General features: G+C 33.2%; 1 protein-coding gene across 5 annotated transcripts in view; it reads right to left on the bottom strand.

The window, feature by feature from the left end:
- FER (FER tyrosine kinase) overlaps positions 1-20,772 on the bottom strand; it is a 433,226-nt gene that overhangs the window by 146,808 nt on the left and 265,646 nt on the right. For all 5 annotated transcript variants that reach the window (XM_027036479.2, XM_027036470.2, XM_053225532.1 and 2 more), the window contains 3 exons: positions 13,294-13,350; positions 9,034-9,149; positions 6,408-6,502 (listed from right to left, as the gene is read on the bottom strand). In XM_027036479.2, the coding sequence (XP_026892280.2) occupies positions 6,408-6,502; positions 9,034-9,149; positions 13,294-13,350 (268 nt within the window). The remainder of the gene's footprint in view (positions 1-6,407; positions 6,503-9,033; positions 9,150-13,293; positions 13,351-20,772) is intronic.

Here is a 20,772-nt window from a genome sequence, read left to right as displayed (position 1 = left end):
CTTATCAGAACTCAAGATCTCCACCACTACCCTCTCTGGCCTTTTACTGACCACGCACTTGTGTCACGGAATGCTGGACAGGACAGAAGAAGGAGCTAAGTGAATGAAGAAGTGAGGGAGACAGAGATCCCTATACTTTTTCAAAGACAACCATATCTATTTCAGCTGATGAACCTACATTGACACATCACTATCCTCCAAAGAGTGTTACAATTATTAGTTTAACAGCTAGCATTTTAATTTCAAACACTGGCAAACAAGTGTTCATTGTGACAAAGATGAAAAATACCATAAACATGTTAAAGGGTGCTTTTTATTTACTTTTTCTGGCTATATGGTTCTAGAAGCTAGAACATCCGGTATGATGTTGAAGTGGTAAATGCAGATAGAGGTTTCATTTCTTATATAAAGGAGGAAAGTATTCAGTCATTTACCATTAAGTATAATGTCATCTACAGGCTTTTCTTAGAAGCCCTTAATGTTGAGGAAGTTTTATTTCTTATGAGAGCATTCTTATCAGGAACACAGGTTTGATTTTGCCAAATGCTTTTTTGTATCTATTGAGATGATGTTACTATTTTTTGTTTGTTTGTTTGTTAATGTAATCAATGGCATGGATTGGTTTTTGAAGGTTAAACCAACATGCAGTTCTAGGATAAATTCTGCTTCAGTATGATGTATTTCTGTATATTGCTATATTGGCTTTGTTATAATTATGCTTAGGATTTTTATATAAGATCATGAGACATTACTCTGTAGTTTTCTTTTCCTATGATTTTTTTCTCTAGCTTTAGAATCAGGTAATGGTGGTCTCAAAAAATTAGCTGGGAAGGAGTCTTGCTTTTTCAACTTTCTGAATGAGTTGGTATAGAAGTGGTGTATTTCCTTCTGAAAAGTGTAGTATAATTCACCAGTGAAGCCAGCTGGGCCTGGAGTTTTCTTTGAAGGATGGTTTCTTAATGACCAATTCTTTAAAAGAGAGGGGGATATGAAGATTGAAGGATTTGGTAGTTTTATCTTTCAGGAGATTTGTCCATTGCATCTAAGTTGTTTAATTTGTTTGCACAAACTTGGCCATAATATTCCATTAATATCCTTTTGACATCTGTAGACTCTGTAGTGATGTCAGCTCTCATTTTTGATATTAGTAATTTGTGTCCTCTCTTTTTTCTTATTGGCCTATGTAGAGGTTTACTTTTATTGATCTCAAAAGACTAGCTTTTAGTTTCGTTGACTCTGTGTTTTTCCCTTTTCATTGATTTCTGCTATTGCCTTAATTTTTTCTTTCTTCTACATATTTTGAGTTAACTTGGATTCATTCAACTTTTTATGGTAGAAATTGAAGTCATCACTTTGAGTACCTTCTTTTCTAATATAGACATATACTGTTAAAGTCATTTCTCAAGTACTGCTTTATAGGCAGTATATAAATACTGAGATGTTGCATTTTCATTTGCATTCAGGCTCAAAACACTTTGATTTCCACTCTGCCCCACTGGTTATTCAGATGCACATTGTGTAGTTTCCAAATATTTAGAGGTTTTTCAGAGATTTGTCTTTGAGCTCTATTTTTATTACATGTACATAATTTAAATACTTATAAATTAGTTGGGACTTGTTTTATAGTCCAGAATATGGACTATCTTAGTACATATTCTCTGTGTACTTAAAAGAATCGTATTTTCGGGTGATGATGTATGGAATGTCCTATTTATGTCAGTAGGTTAGGTTGACTGACAGTGTTATTCAAATCTTCTATAACTTCCTTAGTGGATATACTTTTTAAATAAAATTTACTTTTAAAGATCACTTACTATGGCATCACAAAAAAAGTAATACTCAGTGATAAGTCTGACAGAAGACAGAAGGTCCTCTATACTCAACTCTACAGAACTTAGCTTAGAGAAGTTAAAGATCTTACTAGCAAGATATACCATGTCCATGGGTCAGAAAACACAATAATGTTAATCCATCTATTTACCCCCAGTTGATCTACAGACTCAGTACAATACCAACCTAAATGCCAGCAAACCTTTATATAGAAACTCTTGAACTATAAAAGAACACTAACACTGATATGGAAATGCTAAGGGCCTCTAATAGCCCAAACGATGAAGAAACAAATTATAGCACTTACAATACCTGATTTCAAGACATTATAAAGCTACAGTAATTAAGACAGTGTTGTATTGGTATGAAGACAAACAAAAGAATCAACAGAAAAGAAGAGTCCAGAAAAAGACCTATACATAAAATTAAAATGAAAGTGCATGTAACAAGGTAGGTGAGGGAAACACCATAAGGGGAAAAAAAGATAGTAATTTAAACAGGTGGTGCTGGAAGAACTGCATATCCATATGTCAAAAATATAAACTTAAGCCATTTTTCACAGCATATATAAAAATTAACTTGAGATGGATCACAGACTCAAATGTGAATTCTTAAACTATAAAACACATAGAAGTAAGCATAAAAGAAAACCTGTATGATCTTGGGGTCGACAAAACTTTCTTCTATGTACCATGAAAAACATGATCTTTGAAAAAAAATTTGGTAATTTAAACTTTGTCAAAATTAAAAACTTCTGCTTTCCAAAAGACACCTAAGATAACGAATAGATAAATCATAGACCAAGAGAAAATATTTGAAAAATAACATTTCTGATAAAGGATTTGTATCTAAAGTATGTTAAGAACCAAGACTCAATTGTAACAAACAACCCAATTTTTACAAATGGGCAAATGGTTTGAATAGACATTTCACCAAAGAAGATACATGAATGGCAAATTAGCACATGAAAAGATGCTCAACATCTTTAGTCAGGAAAGACAAATTACATTAAGACATTTCTACATAAATATTAGAATGGCTAAAGACTGACCAGTCTGAGTTGATGAAAAGAGAACACTGCTGCTGGGAAGGCAAACTAGTATAATCACTTTAAAAGGCAATTTGGCAGTTTCTTAAGTATTTAAACATGCATATTCCGTACTATTCATTCATCCCTTTCCTAGTAACTTCCCTAGAGAAATAAAAGCACATGTCCATTACAAAGACTCATACATAACTATTTTTAGCAGTTTCATTTGCAGTAGGCCCAGAAAAGAAACAACTCAAAAGTCTATCAGTAGCTGAATAGATAAACGGTGGTATATTCCTGAGGTCACTCTACTCAGCAATAAAAAGGAAACTATTGATACAAAATGGCTGAATCTCAAAATAATTATGCTAAATGAAAGAAACCAGACCAGAATTAAAAAAAAAAGGTATAGACTGTATGATTTCATTTATACAAAATTCTAGAAATACAAACTAATATAGCAACAGAAGGCAAATCGGTGATTACCTGAGACAGGGTGTAGAGAAGGGTATATCTAAGTCCATACACAGACAATCAAGTATCCTATAAAAGTTGTTATTGTATCAAAGTGGTTTTCAAAAAGAATGACAAATTATGCTTATTAAAAATTAGATATTGGACCCACATTTTCCCAAATAAATGAAGTAAACGTGACACTTCAAGGGGAAAAAAATGACAGGTTTTGTTGCCAGTGATAAAATCCAAACTTTACAGCGACAATTAAAATTTTAGAAAACACATATTTGTCACCATGTACTTGATAGCTTCCCATTATTTGTCTGATGAGACTACTGTTGACATTAATAAATGTGATCTTTTGATGTTATATAATGAATCATGTCACCTTTTTGAGGATCTATATGTATAACCTGGTCACCTGATATATTCTAAATGATGAAGCATGATGCTACAGAATCATGCACAGATAAAAGATACATTCAAATTCCAAGTTCAAGCAATGGAGTTAGTGTAAGAGAGTATGAAAAGTTTATCACTGTGGTTTCAGATTCCATGCTGCAACTAATCTTTGAAAAATTTAGCAAAATGTACTGTGCTGAAGTAGAATTAGAATATGGCTTCCCAACAATCGCCTACCCTAAGTTCTGGATCATGTGAACACAGTTATCACTTCCCTAATTATGTTGTCATATGGCATTCTCTTCTTTCAAAAAAGGAGAGAATATTCTCCAGCTGATAACAGAAGAGTAAGTTTAAAAAAATCAAAAACACTTGAAAGATATGACTATGTTGAGTCTGAAGATGGAGGGACCACGGGAAAAACAGTGTAGAAACCTTAAGGAGATGAGAGATGCCTTCAGCTGACAGCAAGCAATAAAAGCAACTTAGACCACTTCTCAGCTTCAAGGAACAGGATTCTGCCACAACAGAGGCAGGTTAGTAGTCAATTCCTCCCAGTGACTCCAGATAAGAACTCAGCCTGAAATCCCGATTTTGGGCTTTGTGATACCCTGAGCAGTTAACCCAATCAATATTGCCTATGCTTGTGATCCATAGAACTGTGAGGTAATAAATGCATGTTGATTAAAGCTGCTAAGCTGTGATCATTTGTTATGCAGCAATAGAAAGCTAATACATTTATTATAAATCAAAATGCACATACACTTGCAACCTACAATCCCATTGCTGAAAATGCACCCTATATAGTTCAAAATGATTATGTTATTAGTCCAAATATATTCATTCAACGTTGATATATATATCGCACACACACACAGTCTCCCTAAGTGGAAGACTGATTAAATTACATAAATCCATAAAATGGAATATTCTGAAACCATTACAAAAAAAAAGATATAACTACATGGATAAATATCAAACAATGAGACCCTAAGTTATACTATTAAGAGAAAAAAGATCTGAAAAGTTTAAGAGTATGTTTTTATACATTAAACATTTTCCTGGAAACACACACATATACTTAGTTATCAACTAGCTTTGAGACAGGCTTAGATTATTAAGTGGGAGATCTTCATTTTTAATTTTCTATTTTCCATTACACTTTCAATTTTCTAATGGGGCTTATTTTTCTTATTCTTTTAAAAACATCAATATAAGTTATTTGTCAGTGTCAGATGAACACTTCCCTGGCACTCCTGCAATGCTATATTCTTTTGTTCAACTTGTACCTGCTATCTGGCATTTGTCATCCATGCTAAGACCAAGATCACTTTTCCTCATCAACTCAGCCCCACCTTTCAAATCTCAGTTTCTCAGAGACATCCCCTATTAACTGGGGACTTCATGTATGTGATTTTTTTTTTTTTTTGAGACAGTGACAGACAGAGCATGAGTGGGGGAGGGGCAGAGAGAGAGGGAGACACAGAATCTGAAGCAGGCTCCAGGCTCTGAGATGTCAGCACAGAGCCCAATGTGGGGCTTGAACTCATGAACCACGACATCATGACCTAAGCGGAAGTCGGACAGTCAACCAACTGAGCCACCCAGGCACCCCTATGATATTACTTAATTAAAACTATAAGCAATTCAATTGTTTTCAAAATTTTAGACTGTACTCTAGCATTTTTCATAACTATACTGAAACTACTTATGATATAGATCATAAATAACATACAGTGTATATAACAGTGCTATCCTGATGAGGATGAAGATGATGATAATCCTAAATCCTGCAGTTATATGGTAATATCAAGAACTACTCCGTAGCAGGCAAACCAGTGTGATAAAAATGAGACTAACTATCCTTAAATAATAGCAGAATTGTGTGAGCAATATTTAATGGGCAATCTATAATATCAGGTTTATCTAATGTATATTAAAGTTAGAAATATTTTTCATATTCCTTTAAGTTTCTTTTAAAACGCATAAATACTAGTTAAAGCAAGTATTTATTATTAAATATTACATTTATAAATTTTACCAAGATCAAATTTTACCTCTAATGATATTTTCTACAACAGGATGATATACAGTGAAAGTAACTTAAAAATACACACTATAAGTTCAAAGTTATCCTTGCTTGTTGGCAAAAGTGGTTAACCACAAGACCCAGAGGTGTTCAAAGTCACCATAAAGAAATATAGGAAAAATTCCTCAACAGATTAATTTTTCTTTGTTCACTTATGAAAGATGTTCATAGTTGATAAGGGATTCAAAGCACTATGGAATTTTATATGCAGCCAAACAAGAGGATGTGTGGTATTGTACTTGGAAAATAATATACAATGAACAAGATAGAAGATGGTACTATCATTGTTATAAAGTTAAACCAAGTAGACTATTTTTATAAACAGGTTTTCTAACAAAAATATACCTAACTAAATTCCATGTGTAATTGCACTATAATAATATATCTCCCCCCCAAAAAACAGGTGGATGACATTTTCTATATAACAGCAAAGTATTAAAGACTATAAAAATATTGGGCATATACACAGCTCTTTGTCATCAGGAAAATGTTAAACAGAATTGCTGAAAACTTTTCAAGGAGAAATCAAAGAGACTGAACATATAAAAATAATAAAACATGACATTACAACATCATCGAGGAAACCTCTAAAATCATTACCTGGAACCAGTTCCATGATGATGTAGATAGGCTGTCTTTGTGTGCAAACGCCTATGAGTTTGACAATATTGGGATGATCATATTGCTTGAGAATTCTGGAAGAAAAAAGTTTCAGAACAGTTATCATTTAAATAAAAAAGCATTAATTTATGATCATCAACAGCATGCCCAAGTAGAATATACTTTAGTCAAGATGATTCTCTTTTTAAAGCTTCAATATGAAACCAAATTATGATAATTGATGGATGTATACAAGTTTAAATAAATATTAGCAAACTATAGGTAAAAGGAATCAATTCTCCTTAATTCAATATTCATTTAAAAATTATTATCCACTCTGAGTAATAATCATGCTAAACCTGAACATCTTACTTAGTCCCAAACATTACACTCCCTTCCAAGTATCTGGTTTTAGCCACTACCACAAAAGCGTAACTGACAAGCATTTAGTGGACCAGAACTATAAGCTGCTAGGTTGGCATCTTTTTGTTTTGTTTTTATGTACACACTTGATTGAAAATACATAAATAAGAATTCAATTCATATTGGTAAATTTTATAGGCTGATCATCTCATTAGATTTTGTAAAATACTATCTTAATTATAGTGATCAATTTCAAAATATTAAAAATTCAAGTTTTGAGAAAGTGGACTACAGGTTCAAAAATAATTTAGTAACAGTTTCAATATACACTGAAGCTGAAACAAAGGGGACTTTGTTTGGATAAAGGCAAAATTTCATCAGAGGGCTATAAAAATAGCACAGATTCATCCATAGAACTCCAAGCATGAGTTAAAATAAATTAGATTCCCTCAAAGGCCCATCTACCCTGAATATTTCTATTACCAAATCTTATTCCATATTACCCTACTGACATAGTTATAAATTCACTCATATTTGAAAAATGCAGTTTCCTAAGAGAATGAAAAAATCACTATTGGGAGAAAGAAAAAACAGTTCATATATGTTTTTTATAAGCCCAACTAAAGCAGAGATAACTCCAAGAAAAATGCCTTAGATTGAAAATATATAATGACTTATAAGTGAAAAAAGAAGAGTAGAAAAAATTCTAGAGATGAGGAAAATATTCTGTCACTAACCTTGAGCTTTCAACTTCTATGAAGAATTAAAAACGAAGTCTTAGAATGTTTGACCCTAATCCAAAGTGTCATTTCTTAGGTTGGAAACTGCTTAGTAAAGAAATTCCACAAAATAGCCAGCATGGACTCCATATTAAATATCTAAATATATAGTTCTATCATCTATTAAATGACATTTGGGAATGTGCATAGATACAATTCTCATTTTTTACGTAAAACTTTGTAATTCTACAATAGAAAATGGATTTTTCCACTTTAGGAAATTTGATACTTTATTTCTCAATAAAACAGTCACAATTTAGAAAGCAAGAAAACTAGCTTTAAAAAAAAATAATGTAATATATAACCTTGTACCTTAATACCACCTATAAAATAATCAGCCTATGAAATACAAGTCTGATAGCATGCCTTTATCATACCATATTTTCAACCTACCAGTAACTGACATTAAAAAAGTTTACATCTTTATTCTCTAGATCATATTTAACAAGCGCACCAACTAGGTTAATCCATTGCTAGCAATATTCACTTTTAGATGCTGGATGAACAAACATCCGTGAAAATGTTCCATTCTATGGCACTTAGTTCTCTCATTGCCATAAGCTTGGTTCTTTTACAGCACTTTATAGAAACCTCAATTTTATACACTACACCATGACACACACACACACACACACACACACACACACACACACACACACACACTTTCCCTTTCTCCCTTTACAGCACATGGATCCATGTATCTTCCTTCTTTCCCATCCATATATCCATGCATCTCAGAGAGTCCGTCCTTATTTTGTTCAAAACATTTTTCCATTTGTTTTGTACTGTGTTGTGGGTTTTACTGCTAACAGAATACTATTAACCACACACAATACAGGAGTATTAGAACATTAACTTTTGGCTAATAGAAAAAAAGAGAAGACAATTATCCTAGAAGATTAGAAAAGAAACAATGTACAAATTTTGGAACAAATGCCCAACAAGGAGTTGAAGAAGAAATCTGAGTTTCTCCAAAAAGAAAGGTAACAGCTCAGAAAAGACAATCAAGAGAAAACATCTAAGGAGGGTTGGATAGATATAATTATATATATCTAAATGTATTTACATCAATTGTGTATTTTGTATATGGACTAAAATAATATTTTTATTATAAAGACAATCACATTGTCTTTACATATACATACATACACATATACATACACATATACATACACATATACATACATATAAATGTATGTATATGTGATAAAAGCAAAAAACACTGTAATATTCCAATACTGAAGAATACTCACTGTTTTTTAGCATCTGGTTCTTTTGACCATGATTGCATAAACATTCTATAGTCCAACTAAAAACAAATAAACTTTTTGTTTCTATATTGTGTAAGTGCTTACTTGTGAGGGTTTGGAAAGTGCTTCCTTCTACTTCAGTAAATCATAATTTAAGATAATCCCAAACTTCATATTTCAATGTTGTAATAGTAACTTATAAATACATGTTTAATATTACTTTAGGAAACTCACTTGGCTTCTTGTAAAAATTTTATTTTCAGTTCCTGAGGAAGATCTTCTTTACATGTTTTAACAGCAACAGCGGTTTTATCCTTTAATATGCCCTTATATACTTCACCAAAATTCCCCTGAAAATACAAATACATGTACTGTTTAGGGTCTAAGACTGCCACATAAATCTCTGCAAAATACAAGGAAAACATGAAATGATGCATTTTGAATTAATCAAAGTATTCTTTTAGCTTTACTCAGAGTTTTAAGTAGAAATAAAAGATGGGAAATGTTACTCTTGTCAATCCTCCAACTTTAAAAATACTACCCGACCCACCTACCCTTTGGGAGATTGAAGCATGAGGAGAACTGAAAAGGAAAATCAGGGAAAAAATTGGAACAGGATAAAAAGAGAAACTCAAGTTGAAACCATCAGAAAGACATTGTTTCCTGCCTCCTAGTTCTCTTTACCCCCAACCTCTAAATGTTGTTAGATTAAGAAGTTAACCATTAATGTTTCAAGATAAAGCAAAGATTCCATGAGGTGGCTGTTGCTATGGATCCACAGAGTCAAATGTCAGCTGAAGAGCGTAAGGCAATAGGTAAGAGGCAATCGAACCAGACCCACTAGAGACTGTCACCCGTCAGCAGACTGTCAATCTCTGAAAGGTACCAAGGAAGAGGAAATGCTTATCCAAATGCCAGTGTCACCCATGTTGGGTTTCTACCAAATGTATAAATCCCTAACTGTTCTAAGTCTCTAACATATTTTGACTTTTATGTGTGTTATTTCAAGGTTGGAGTCATTTTTTTTAATTTTTAAGATGAAACAAAATATTACAAGGATGAGCTATAGAGCTAATCCAACAGCTATTTCTTAGTACTCAAGTTTTTAGGTGTGCTTATGTATTTTTTACATAACTCTAATCCTAATATGCAAGTATTATAATAAGCTTCAATGCTATTGTTGAACAATAAGTAACTAAACTAGGGGTCTGCTAATTATTGGGTTTAAGGTCTCAGATCAATGTAACTCTTTTTTTTTTTCAATTTACATCCAAATTAGTTAGCATATAGTGCAACAATGATTTCAGAAGTGGATTTCTTAATGCCCCTTACCCATTTAGCCCATCCCCCCTCCCACAACCCCTCCAGCAACCCTCAGTTTGTTCTCCATATTTATGAGTCTCTTCTGTTTTGACCCCCTCCATGTTTTTATATTATGTTTGCTTCCCTTATGTTCATCTGTTTTGTATCTTAAAGTCCTCCTATGAGTGAAGTCATATATTTGTCTTTCTCTGACTAATTTTGCTTAGCATTAATACCCTCTAGTTCCATCCACTTAGTTGCAAATGACAAGATTTCATTCTTTTTGATTGCCAAGTAATACTTCATTGTATATATATACCACATCTTCTTTATCCATTCATCCATCGATGGACATTTGGGCTCTTTCCATACTTTGGCTATTGTCGATAGTGCTGCTATAAACATTGAGGTACATGTGTCCCTTCGAAACAGCGTACCTGTATCCCTTGGATAAATACCTAGTCGTGCAATTGCTGGGTCATAGGGTAGTTCTATTTTTAATTTTTTGAGGAACCGCCATACTGTTTTCCAGAGTGGCTGCACCCAAGAGATCCTCTTTCTCCGCATTCTCGCCAACATCTGTTGTTGCCTGAGTTATTAATGTTAGCCATTCTGAGAGGTGTAAGGTGGTATCTCATTGTGGTTTTGATTTGTATTTCCTGGATGATGAGTGATGTTGAGCATTTTTTCATGTGTCAGTGTGCCACCTGGATGTCTTCTTTGGAGAAGTGTCCATTCATGTCTTTTGCCCATTTCTTCACTGTATTATTTGTTTTTTGGGTGTTGAGTTTGATAAGTTCTTTATAGATTTTGGATACTAACCCTTTATCTGACATGTCGTTTGCAAATATCTTCTCCTATTCTTCTGGTTGCCTTTTAGTTTTGCTGATTGTTTCCTTCACTGTGCAGAACCTTTTTATTTTGATGAGGTCCCAATAGTTCATTTTAAGATCAATGTAACTCTTAACCAATAGTTCAAGGTGTGTAAGTTTTATGTATTAATAAATTGAAAATTATGAAAATGTTTTAATAAAGTATTTTCTATATGTACATATATTTACGTCCAATTTCTGTCAGCAAAGTTTCATAGCATTTTTTTTCTTTAAAAATTTTAATTCCAGTGTAGTTAACGGTGTTATATTAGTTTCAGGTGTACAGTATGGTGATTCAGCAATTCCAAATATTACTCAGTGCTCATCATGATACGTCTACACTCTTAACCCCCTTCACCTATTTCACCCATTCTCCCCATTCACTGCCCTCTGGTAATGATCTGTTTGTTCTTTATAGTTAAGAGTATTTTTTGGTTTGCCTCTTTTTTTGCTTGTTCATGTGTTTTGTTTCTTAAATTCTACACATAACTGTAACCATATGGTATTTATCTTTCTCTGACTTACTTTGCTTAGCATTATACCCTTTGGATCCATCCATGTTGTTGCAAATGGCAAGATTGCATTCTTTTTTCATGGCTGAATAATATTCCATTGTGACTGTGTGGAGGCTGCTTGAGATTTCTCTCTCTCTCTCTCTCTCTCTCTCAATCTCTCTCTCTGTCTCCCTCCTTTTCTTCTCTTTCTGGCCCTCCCTCATTCATGCACACGTACACGTGTTCTCTCTTTTCACTCTCTCAAAATAAATAAACTTTTAAAAATGATTAAATTTATTTAAACTGACACCATACTACTGTCTTGTCATTGAAAAAATATTATTCTTTGAAATGGCCCTAGTAAGGAGCTAAAGGTTAAAATCCTTTCCTAACATACCATACATATTTCACATAGTAAACTAAACATAAACATAACTGAAATATTTCTCTTTAACTGAAAATATTTTTGCTTAGTACTCAAAAAGCAGTCCTTCTCAACCCATTCTATTTTAGTAAATGGTTTAATTTTACAATATTTTAGTTGTGTTTTCAAGAAAATTTAATTTCCTTGTAATAATTTTTGGCCCAATTATTGCTACTGACTTACTGACCTAAAGTAATGGAAAGAAGGAATACTTCCTTAGGAATGATGAACACATCACAAATGAAATAAACACATCAGCTACTGCTTTTGACTTGAGATTCTTTAGAATTTACTTACAAAGTAATTATTAGCAGTCAATAGAAACTGCTTTCCAACAGCAATTTAATTCTTCCATTTGGAAAGGATATTTTAAAATAATATGAAGAATCCTGCGAAGTGGATTACTTCAATAGGGATTTACTTTCTCAACATATTCACAGCTAAAAAAAAATAAGGATTGTCAACTCATCAGTTGATATTTGAATAAAAAAATTAATAATCATTTATTTCTTTATTTAAAATGCTGAGCTCTAAGTCTAGTATTGATCAAATACATGCATCACAGTTTTCTCCAAAAATCTGAATTTTATACTATTTTTCACATTGCACTGTAAGCCTATACTCATTCAAACTTTCAAAACAGAACAGCACTAATTAACTCATTGACAAAGTCATATTTATCCATTAGAACTCAATCATAAAAAAGCTATTAATAAATTTGCAAATAGCCCATTTGATTAATGATTATAAAATGTCTGCCATTATTATTATTAAACATAATACACTTTCATCTGGCCTATGAGTTGGAAGAAACTTCAAACTAGTCTGGAAAAAAGGGACTTTCATCATATATAGCTACCTTCTCTGACCACTACCAGAGCTGGCTATAAAATCAATCTTTATATTGAAACATGTCTTATCCACATAATTATTAGATTGAAATAGTGTATCTAGTGTTGTCACATAGTGAGATTCTATACACAATCCTGAAATCTTCAAGAGCAGTAAGTCACTTTTCTTGAACTATCATGTATAACCAGAAACAAATGGAACAAGCCTACTGAGTGTTTAAACTTTTATTACGTCACAGCTTCTTTTCCAATCTCAGATCACTAGTTTTGGCTTTACCACACTGCAATAAAATCATTACAGCTTTTAGTTCTTCCAGAGAAAAGCATACATATACTATTTTAAAAAGCCAAGAATCATCCTTAAACTTTTCAAAGATTTTCCCCTTTTTATTTCAGTGACCATCACAGTGTTTGTAACAGATGTGGTATAGTGTTATTCTAGGTTCCTGTGAGAATGTGCCTTGCTGTGTGCTGGAATGGAAGAAAAGCTTTGAAGAAAATGAAGAAGTCTGTAGAGTACACAGACACTGTAAGCTCAGCTGACTACATACCTTGCCCAGTAGTTCTCCCAACGTGACATCTTCATGATTGAGAACCCATTTCTTATCCTAGGGCAAAGAAAAAGAACAATTTTTTTAGCCCAACCAAGAATACATTTCCTGTAAAATGCATTTGAGGCAGTAGCAAAGAGAACTAAGGAGTATTTTATTCAGACCATTAAATCAACAGCACACTAACAAGTTGTAACTTTAAGAAGGTATAACACAGACAGATTTAAGAAATGTTACTCCATCATAGGATTTAAAAATCTACATTATTGCCAACTTCTATCACAAATCTCAGCCCTCAAAATGATAGTATTCCTGTAACTAGAACACAGCACGCCCTTTCCTCCCACCATCAAGTTTAGGCTCTGCCTTAATTGGACATTTTACAACAGTTGTGTCATAAATATATGAGGGAATATTATCATATAATGCAAAATGTCCAATTCCCAATAAATTACAGAAAATTACACTACGAACAGCTAATTTTTCCACATGTAAAGTGGCCATGAGTTATAGCTGTCTCTGCAACTGCATGTAGTCCCTTATCTTTCCCAAGTACTTTCTCGTAGTATAATAAAGCAACAAACATTAATTCCAGTATCCCTAGGGTACACAAGCTTAGTAATGCAAACATGCCACTATAAAAGAATACCCTATTATCTAATCTCAAGAACTAATTCCTACTTAGGGAACACTTTATCATGTACAAATCTCAGCTAGGAAACTACACAATACCATAGATAAAAAGACACCCAAATTTTTTAAAAAGAAAAATCAACAAGGAATGAAGCAAGAAAGAAGGAAAGAGAGGAAGATATGATGGAGAGGCAGGAAGGAAAAAAAGGTATGGGGGGAAGAGAGAAAGAGGGAAAAAAAAGAAAATCCTAGAATGATATATTTTCTTCATAACTTGTTTTTTTATTAAATATTAAAGTGTAGTATTCACCCACTGTACAGACTGAAATGTAGTATGACCTACAGAATGAGTTTTAACAAGTCACCGCACATCTTGAAGTGAATGTCTACCCCTAGTTTAAAAATATTCTGGACAGCTATTTCCAAAACACCATGTGACAAACACAACCACCACTCTCTGATAGGTCAGCAAAGAGAACATTGACTTTTTTCAGTTTACGTGTATAGTCTTTCAATCTAAATATAAAGCTAGAGCTATAAAGGACCTGGAAAAAATACACAGGAGGATAGCTCCATGACGAAGACAGTAAGCAAAATTTCTTAGGGCACAAAAGCATGAACTATAAAATTCATCAAAATTTCAAACAAAATTATAAAACAAAAAATTATCAACAAAATTATAAAAATTCTTCCCAAGGCCATCATTTGAAAAATAAAAAGGCAAACTACAATCTGGGAGAATTTTTGCATTACATCTAACAAATAATTTTTTTGTAGAATATATAGAGAATTCATACCTCAGTAACAAGAAAAACCCAATTTTAAGAAACTGGATAAAAATCTATAATAGCCAAATTATGGAAACAGCCCAAGTCTCCATGGACTGATGAATGGATAAAGAAGATGTGATACACACACGCTCATGCGCACACACACTAGAGTATTACTCAGCCACAAAAAAGAATGAACTCTTGCCATTTGCAATGATGTGGATGGAACTAGAGAGTATTATGCTAAGCAAAATTAAGTCGGAAAGACAAACACCATATGATTTCACTCGTGTGGAATTTAAGAAACAAAACAAATGAACAAGGGAGGGCAGGGAGAGAGGGAGGCAAACCAAGAAACAGACTCTTAATTATAGAGAACAAAACTAATGGTTACCAGAGGGGAGGAAGATGGTGGGATGGGTGAAACAGGTGATAGGGATCAAGGAGTACAATTGTTATGAGGAGCACTGCTTGTTGTATGGAAGTATTTAACCACTATATTGTACACCTGAAACTAATATTACACTGTATGTAACCAACTGGAATTTAAATTAAAAACTTCTAAAAAAAAATTGGGTAAAAAAAAAATCAAAAGAAGATGCACAAATAGTAAGTTCATCAAAAATGACATTATGTGTCAGGGACATAAAGCTACAAACCACATTAAGATGCCACTTCACACCCACTTAGAAGACTAAAATTCAAAAGATTAACAGTATCAGAAGATGTGAGGATGCGGAACAACTGGAATACTGACTCATACATTGTTAGTTAAGGATTTGGAATGGAATAGCCATTCTGGAAGACAATTTGGCAGTGTCACATCAAAAGGAGAATGGATAAACAAATTTTGGTATAATCAGGCAATTAGTTACTATTCAGCAACAATTTACTACAAATGCATCCAACAGAGCATTTGCACAACACTTTGCCAAGCTAATAAGGCCAAATATACTTTATATACATGGCATAAATAAAGAGTCCACTTATATAAATTGTTAGAAATGGGCAAATCTATAATGCTATAAATCAGAGCAGTGGTTGCCTAAGGCAAAGGTTGTGGAAGATTGCCAAGAAAAAGGAATTCTGGAAGTTTATGAAAATAATCAATTTACTGATATTTCATTGAATACATTTAAAACCCGCGAATTTTGTTGCATGTAAACTATTTCCATGAAGCTGATTTTTTTAAAATGAGAAATGTAAAAAAGCAATTATTTCAAAAATGCTACTTTCCATTTGAACAGTACTTTTGGGTTAATTTCCCCTTTACAGATGCTATCAAAAATATACTGTCTAAAGAATGTTGTCTGGCAGGCAGAAGAGTTATTATTTTAAAGTTGCAAAATTGATTGGTTGAGAGCTTTTTCATTTCAAATAATGGTAAAATACATGGATCACCCAACTCTCCCCTCAACCACTGAAAAAGCTGGATAAAATAGGAAGAACAAAAACGAAAAGTCCCACATTTTTGTTCCAGAAGCCTGAAGAGCTAGTGAAATAGTTAAGCACTGAGTGGCTAAATTGACATGAAAAAAAGACCAAAAGTCAAGTTAGATTAAGAAAAGTTAAATTTAGGTTGAGAAAGCACCCAAAATTCAGACCTTCTGGACTACCTTTACCTTAAATTCATATGTTGATTTTGAAAGCAGCAGCCAACAGGCTAAAAAGCAAAAAACAAAGCACACACACACTGGAGGAAGTTCTTTAGCCAGAAGGCATAAAGGAAGAAAAACAAAAATGGTAAAAACCTAAGTCAAAGTAACAGAATTTTCTTCTCTTGCACTCTTTAAAATGTGCTCGACAAACAGAAAGGGAAGTTATAACATTTTCTGATGAGTTTTGACTCAGATGTAATACATATGAAAAGTACACCAAAGAGGAAAAGGTATACAGATCCATACTGTGATAAAGTTTCTGCATTACACTTGAAATGTTAGCGTATTGATTCTTTGTAAACTGTGAAAAGTTAAATGTTTTTGAGCAACCTGTTAAAAAAGAATAAAAGTACAAAGCTACATAATCAAAACTACAAGAGAAAAATTTAATGGGATAGTAAAAACTGTTCAAATAACTCAAAAGGGAAGGTAAGGGAAAAAGTGAAACAAACAAAAAGAACAAAATATAAAACAGAAGCCCTAAATCCAAACATAATCAATAATGACAAACATAAATTGTCTAAATACACCATTTAAAAGACAGATTTTAAAAAGAATCTTAAAAAGGAGTCAACTATATGCTACCTAAAGAAGATCACTATAACTTTAATGATACAGGTATCTCAAAAGGATAGAAATAGATATAAAATGCAAATATAAATCATAAGAAAGTTAGAATACCTATAGTAATACCAGACAAAGTAACTATAAAGCAAAGAAAATTACTATGGATAGAGGAAAATCAGGAAAATTGAAAGTGTCAATTCAACAAGAAAACAATTATCCTAAAAGTCTATGTTTCAACCACTGATCCCTCAAAATGAAGGAAATGGACAGAACTGCAAGAATAATTTCACAATTATAGCTGGAGATTTCAAAACTCCTCTCCCAGTAATAAATAGTAGTAGAGAGAAAATCAGCAAGGATGTAAAATAACTGAATAACACCATCAACCAAGTGGATCAAATTGACATTTATAACAAACTCCACTCAACAGCAGAATAAAACCTTCTTTGCAAGTGCACAAGGAAAATACACCAAACTAAATCCCATCATAAACCTGGATCATGAAACAAACCTTAATGAATGTAAAAGAAATGAGTTCATACAAGTTATGTCCTCTGTCAACAAAACTTAAGTAGAAATCAGTAACAAAGTTAACAGAATTTTTCCAAATTTTTGGAAATTAAATAACACATTTTTAAATAATCCATGAGTCAAAGAAAAAATATTAGCAATTCTGATTTTACACTTAGGCAGGCTGAACAATTATTAGATGACACAAGTAAGCTTAACAAATATAGTTTATAGATATTAACATTTGAGTTTTCTATCTAATGCTGGTTAATATTTAGTGTGAGTATTGTTTTTACTGACCTCATCCTGAACCTATTATGTACTATTTTGGAGTATATAACTGTGTGCCTACTATCTCTAGTTGTGGGATTTCTGCCATAATATGCATCTAGAATTCATCTCATTACTGAGAAAGGAGTTGTTTCATCAGGTGGAAGAAGCAGATACCTCAACATATTCTAGCATTAATATCCACAGTATCCATATTCTTTAACTAAGCTTAATACTACTAGCATAAAATAACTTTCAATTTTTTTTTCAAAAAACTCTATCAGAAGGCACCTGTTATCTATTTCTAAATAGATGATTTAAGTCTTATCATATATGAAGTAAAAAAATTATAATGTCAAATACTGTTAGAAAACAATTTCAGTGCTTCATTAAACATCTTTCAAGGATAATGCCTTTTTAAACACTGAAGTATTTAAATACTCAACACACTTAAAAGTTGTCTATAAAGTGAAATTTGCAAATTAAACTGAATACTTTCATTAACTCTGTTTTCTTAGGTATGATGTAATTTTATAATATCTTGAAGTATATGAAAGGCCCATTTTTTTTTATCTGTGAATGTGATAAATCTTTACAAGTCATACTTTTAGGAAAAGTGGTGATTACTTAAGAAAATATGAGTATTTTTACTCAAAATTAGTTCTAAAGAAATGAAGTCAAATATCCAGGGTTATTTATTATGTTTTACACAAAAATTTCAGAGTGAAAAGAAGAAAGTTTAAATAGAGCAAAAGATAGTAGAAAGTCCCTTAACAGTTAATCCAATGTTAGCGCCATACTTGAGAACAGAATACCATTAAAATTCTGTTCGCTAAGTCAAGCCTTGTTTCTTTTCTTTTTTTTTTTTTTATGTTTCTTTGTTTTTTGAGAGAGGGACAGAGTGTGAGCAGGGGAGGGGCAGAGACAGAGGGAGGAGACACAGAATCTGAAGCAGGCTCCAGGCTCTGAGCTGTCAACACAGAGCCCAACACGAGGCTTGAACTGGTGAACCATGAGATTATGACCTAAACTGAAGTTGGCTGCTTAACCAACTGAGCTACCCAGGCACCCCTAAGTCAAGCCTTGTTTCCTACCACTCAGAGAAACTTCTGGCTTTCAGAAATTAACTAGTAAATATAGATAAAAGGTAGAGGGAGATGCTGAAATGTAAAGAATATTGTAAAACAGTTTCACAAAGTGAATTACAGGGAAAGAATTTTCTGAAACACAATAAGGTTAGAATTCACAACGAAGTCATTGGGTAATTTCCAAATCAGTTGCCTGTATTAGACTGAATCCTTACATATCAATCTTTCAGACAATGAAACATATCAGAATTAATATTATCATACACAAAGTATACTTAACTCAGTTTATATTGGTGTAATATAAACTTGAAAGTTTATTTAATAGATTCATTATAGGTACAGACTTTAAACTTCATCCATTCTAGCCCCAGAATTGTAAACAGAATTAACTAACTTAAGATTCATTTTGTTTTCTGTTCCTTTCCTGAAGGGGATTGAAAGTAAATGGTGAACTCAAGAGTGAAAACTAGAAATGCACACCTGAGACACTGTTCACAGCTAGCCTGCCACTACCATAGCAATAAGACAATAAAATATAAATATACTCTTTTGGAACAAAGCAGGACTCCTGAAGACAGTAGTCAAGAGGTCTGGGCTAGCTCATAATTTATATAAATGAGCTCACTCTACTCAAAGAGACCCTTAGGAAAGATTTTTCCAGGACTCACTGTGTAGCACTGTGTAATACAACAAGAAGACACAAACAGTCTGGAAAACACCATGCTATGCCAACTTACTAACAGAAAGCCAAAACAGAGAAATAGTATGCTAGGCAAAGAATGGAAGCGAGAGAAAGCTCAGATTCTAGCTCCAAATCTATCCTATTTTATACATATACTAAGTTATGCTAGAAATTCAAATATACATGAGTTCGGAAGATAAATTAAATAGTAGTCCTTAGTCTCAAGGGCTTCAATATAAGATATTGAAAGTCAAGAGTCTGAGCGAGAAGTATGAATAGTCTAGAGCTTGAACACTGAGGTACATGTGGTCAATATAAAGAAGATGGTTAAAGGGCTTCACCCAACAGATGGAAAGGTTTCCAAAATTCCTCAAAGTAACCTTCCCTTAACATTTTACAAGCTACTAAATAAAGAAAACCATAAAAAGCTCTTGCTTTAGGTGGTCAGAAGTCATATGTGTTGTTTGTGGAGGGAAAAAAAGCCCTATGCTACTCCCCAGGGTTCTTCAAAGGAAAAAAAAAAAGATTAACTTAAAACTGTTTTGGGTGAAACAATCAGACAATAGGGTATATATATCTGTACATGAGTAGAACATAGAGGTTGGGCAGAAATACCCATGTTTCTATTACCTATGGTTGATGATTGTCATCATCTACCAATTCTAGCCTTCTTCTCTCCAGACTCTCCTCAACCTAAAGGGTTTGTTTTTCTATTTCACCCCCAACAAATTTTCTCCCAGTATACCATGTGAGAGTCTCTGCCATGAGTCCCAAGCCACCACTACTATGGGACTCAATGTACATCTCCATCGGAGTGGAAAGGTGCAAGGCTGGGGAGGAATATAGTCCTGGAATTTTAAGATAGATCCCCCTGTGCACATGTGTATATTCCATTAGACCCTTTCAAATGATGGTTAAGATCCACACATTTTATACATTACCAAATGTCACTGCTGGCACTGCTTCTCTAGGAAAGCACATTTCAAAAAAGAAAAAGAAAGAAAGAAAGAAAGAAAGAAAGAAAGAAAGAAAGAAAGAAAGAAAGAAAGAAAGAAAGAAAGAAAGAAAGAAAGAGGGAGGGAGGGAGGGAGGGAGGAAGGAAGGGAGAAAGAAAGGAAGAAAGAAAGAAATAGGGATAAACTTTGAGTACACTGTTCAAAATGTTATTTAAAATGTCAAATACCGCAGATAATAAAGAGAGGAAAGGGGCTCCTGGGTGGCTCAGTCGGTTAAGCGGCCGACTTCAGCTCAGGTCATGATCTCGCGGTCTGTGAGTTCGAGCCCCGCTTCGGGCTCTGTGC

The sequence above is a fragment of the Acinonyx jubatus genome, chromosome A1, assembly GCF_027475565.1.
Source record: "Acinonyx jubatus isolate Ajub_Pintada_27869175 chromosome A1, VMU_Ajub_asm_v1.0, whole genome shotgun sequence".
NCBI classification, from domain to species: Eukaryota; Metazoa; Chordata; class Mammalia; order Carnivora; family Felidae; genus Acinonyx; species Acinonyx jubatus.
The sequence above is the reverse complement of the archived record's forward strand: the minus strand, read 5'-3'. Positions and strand labels throughout refer to the sequence as shown.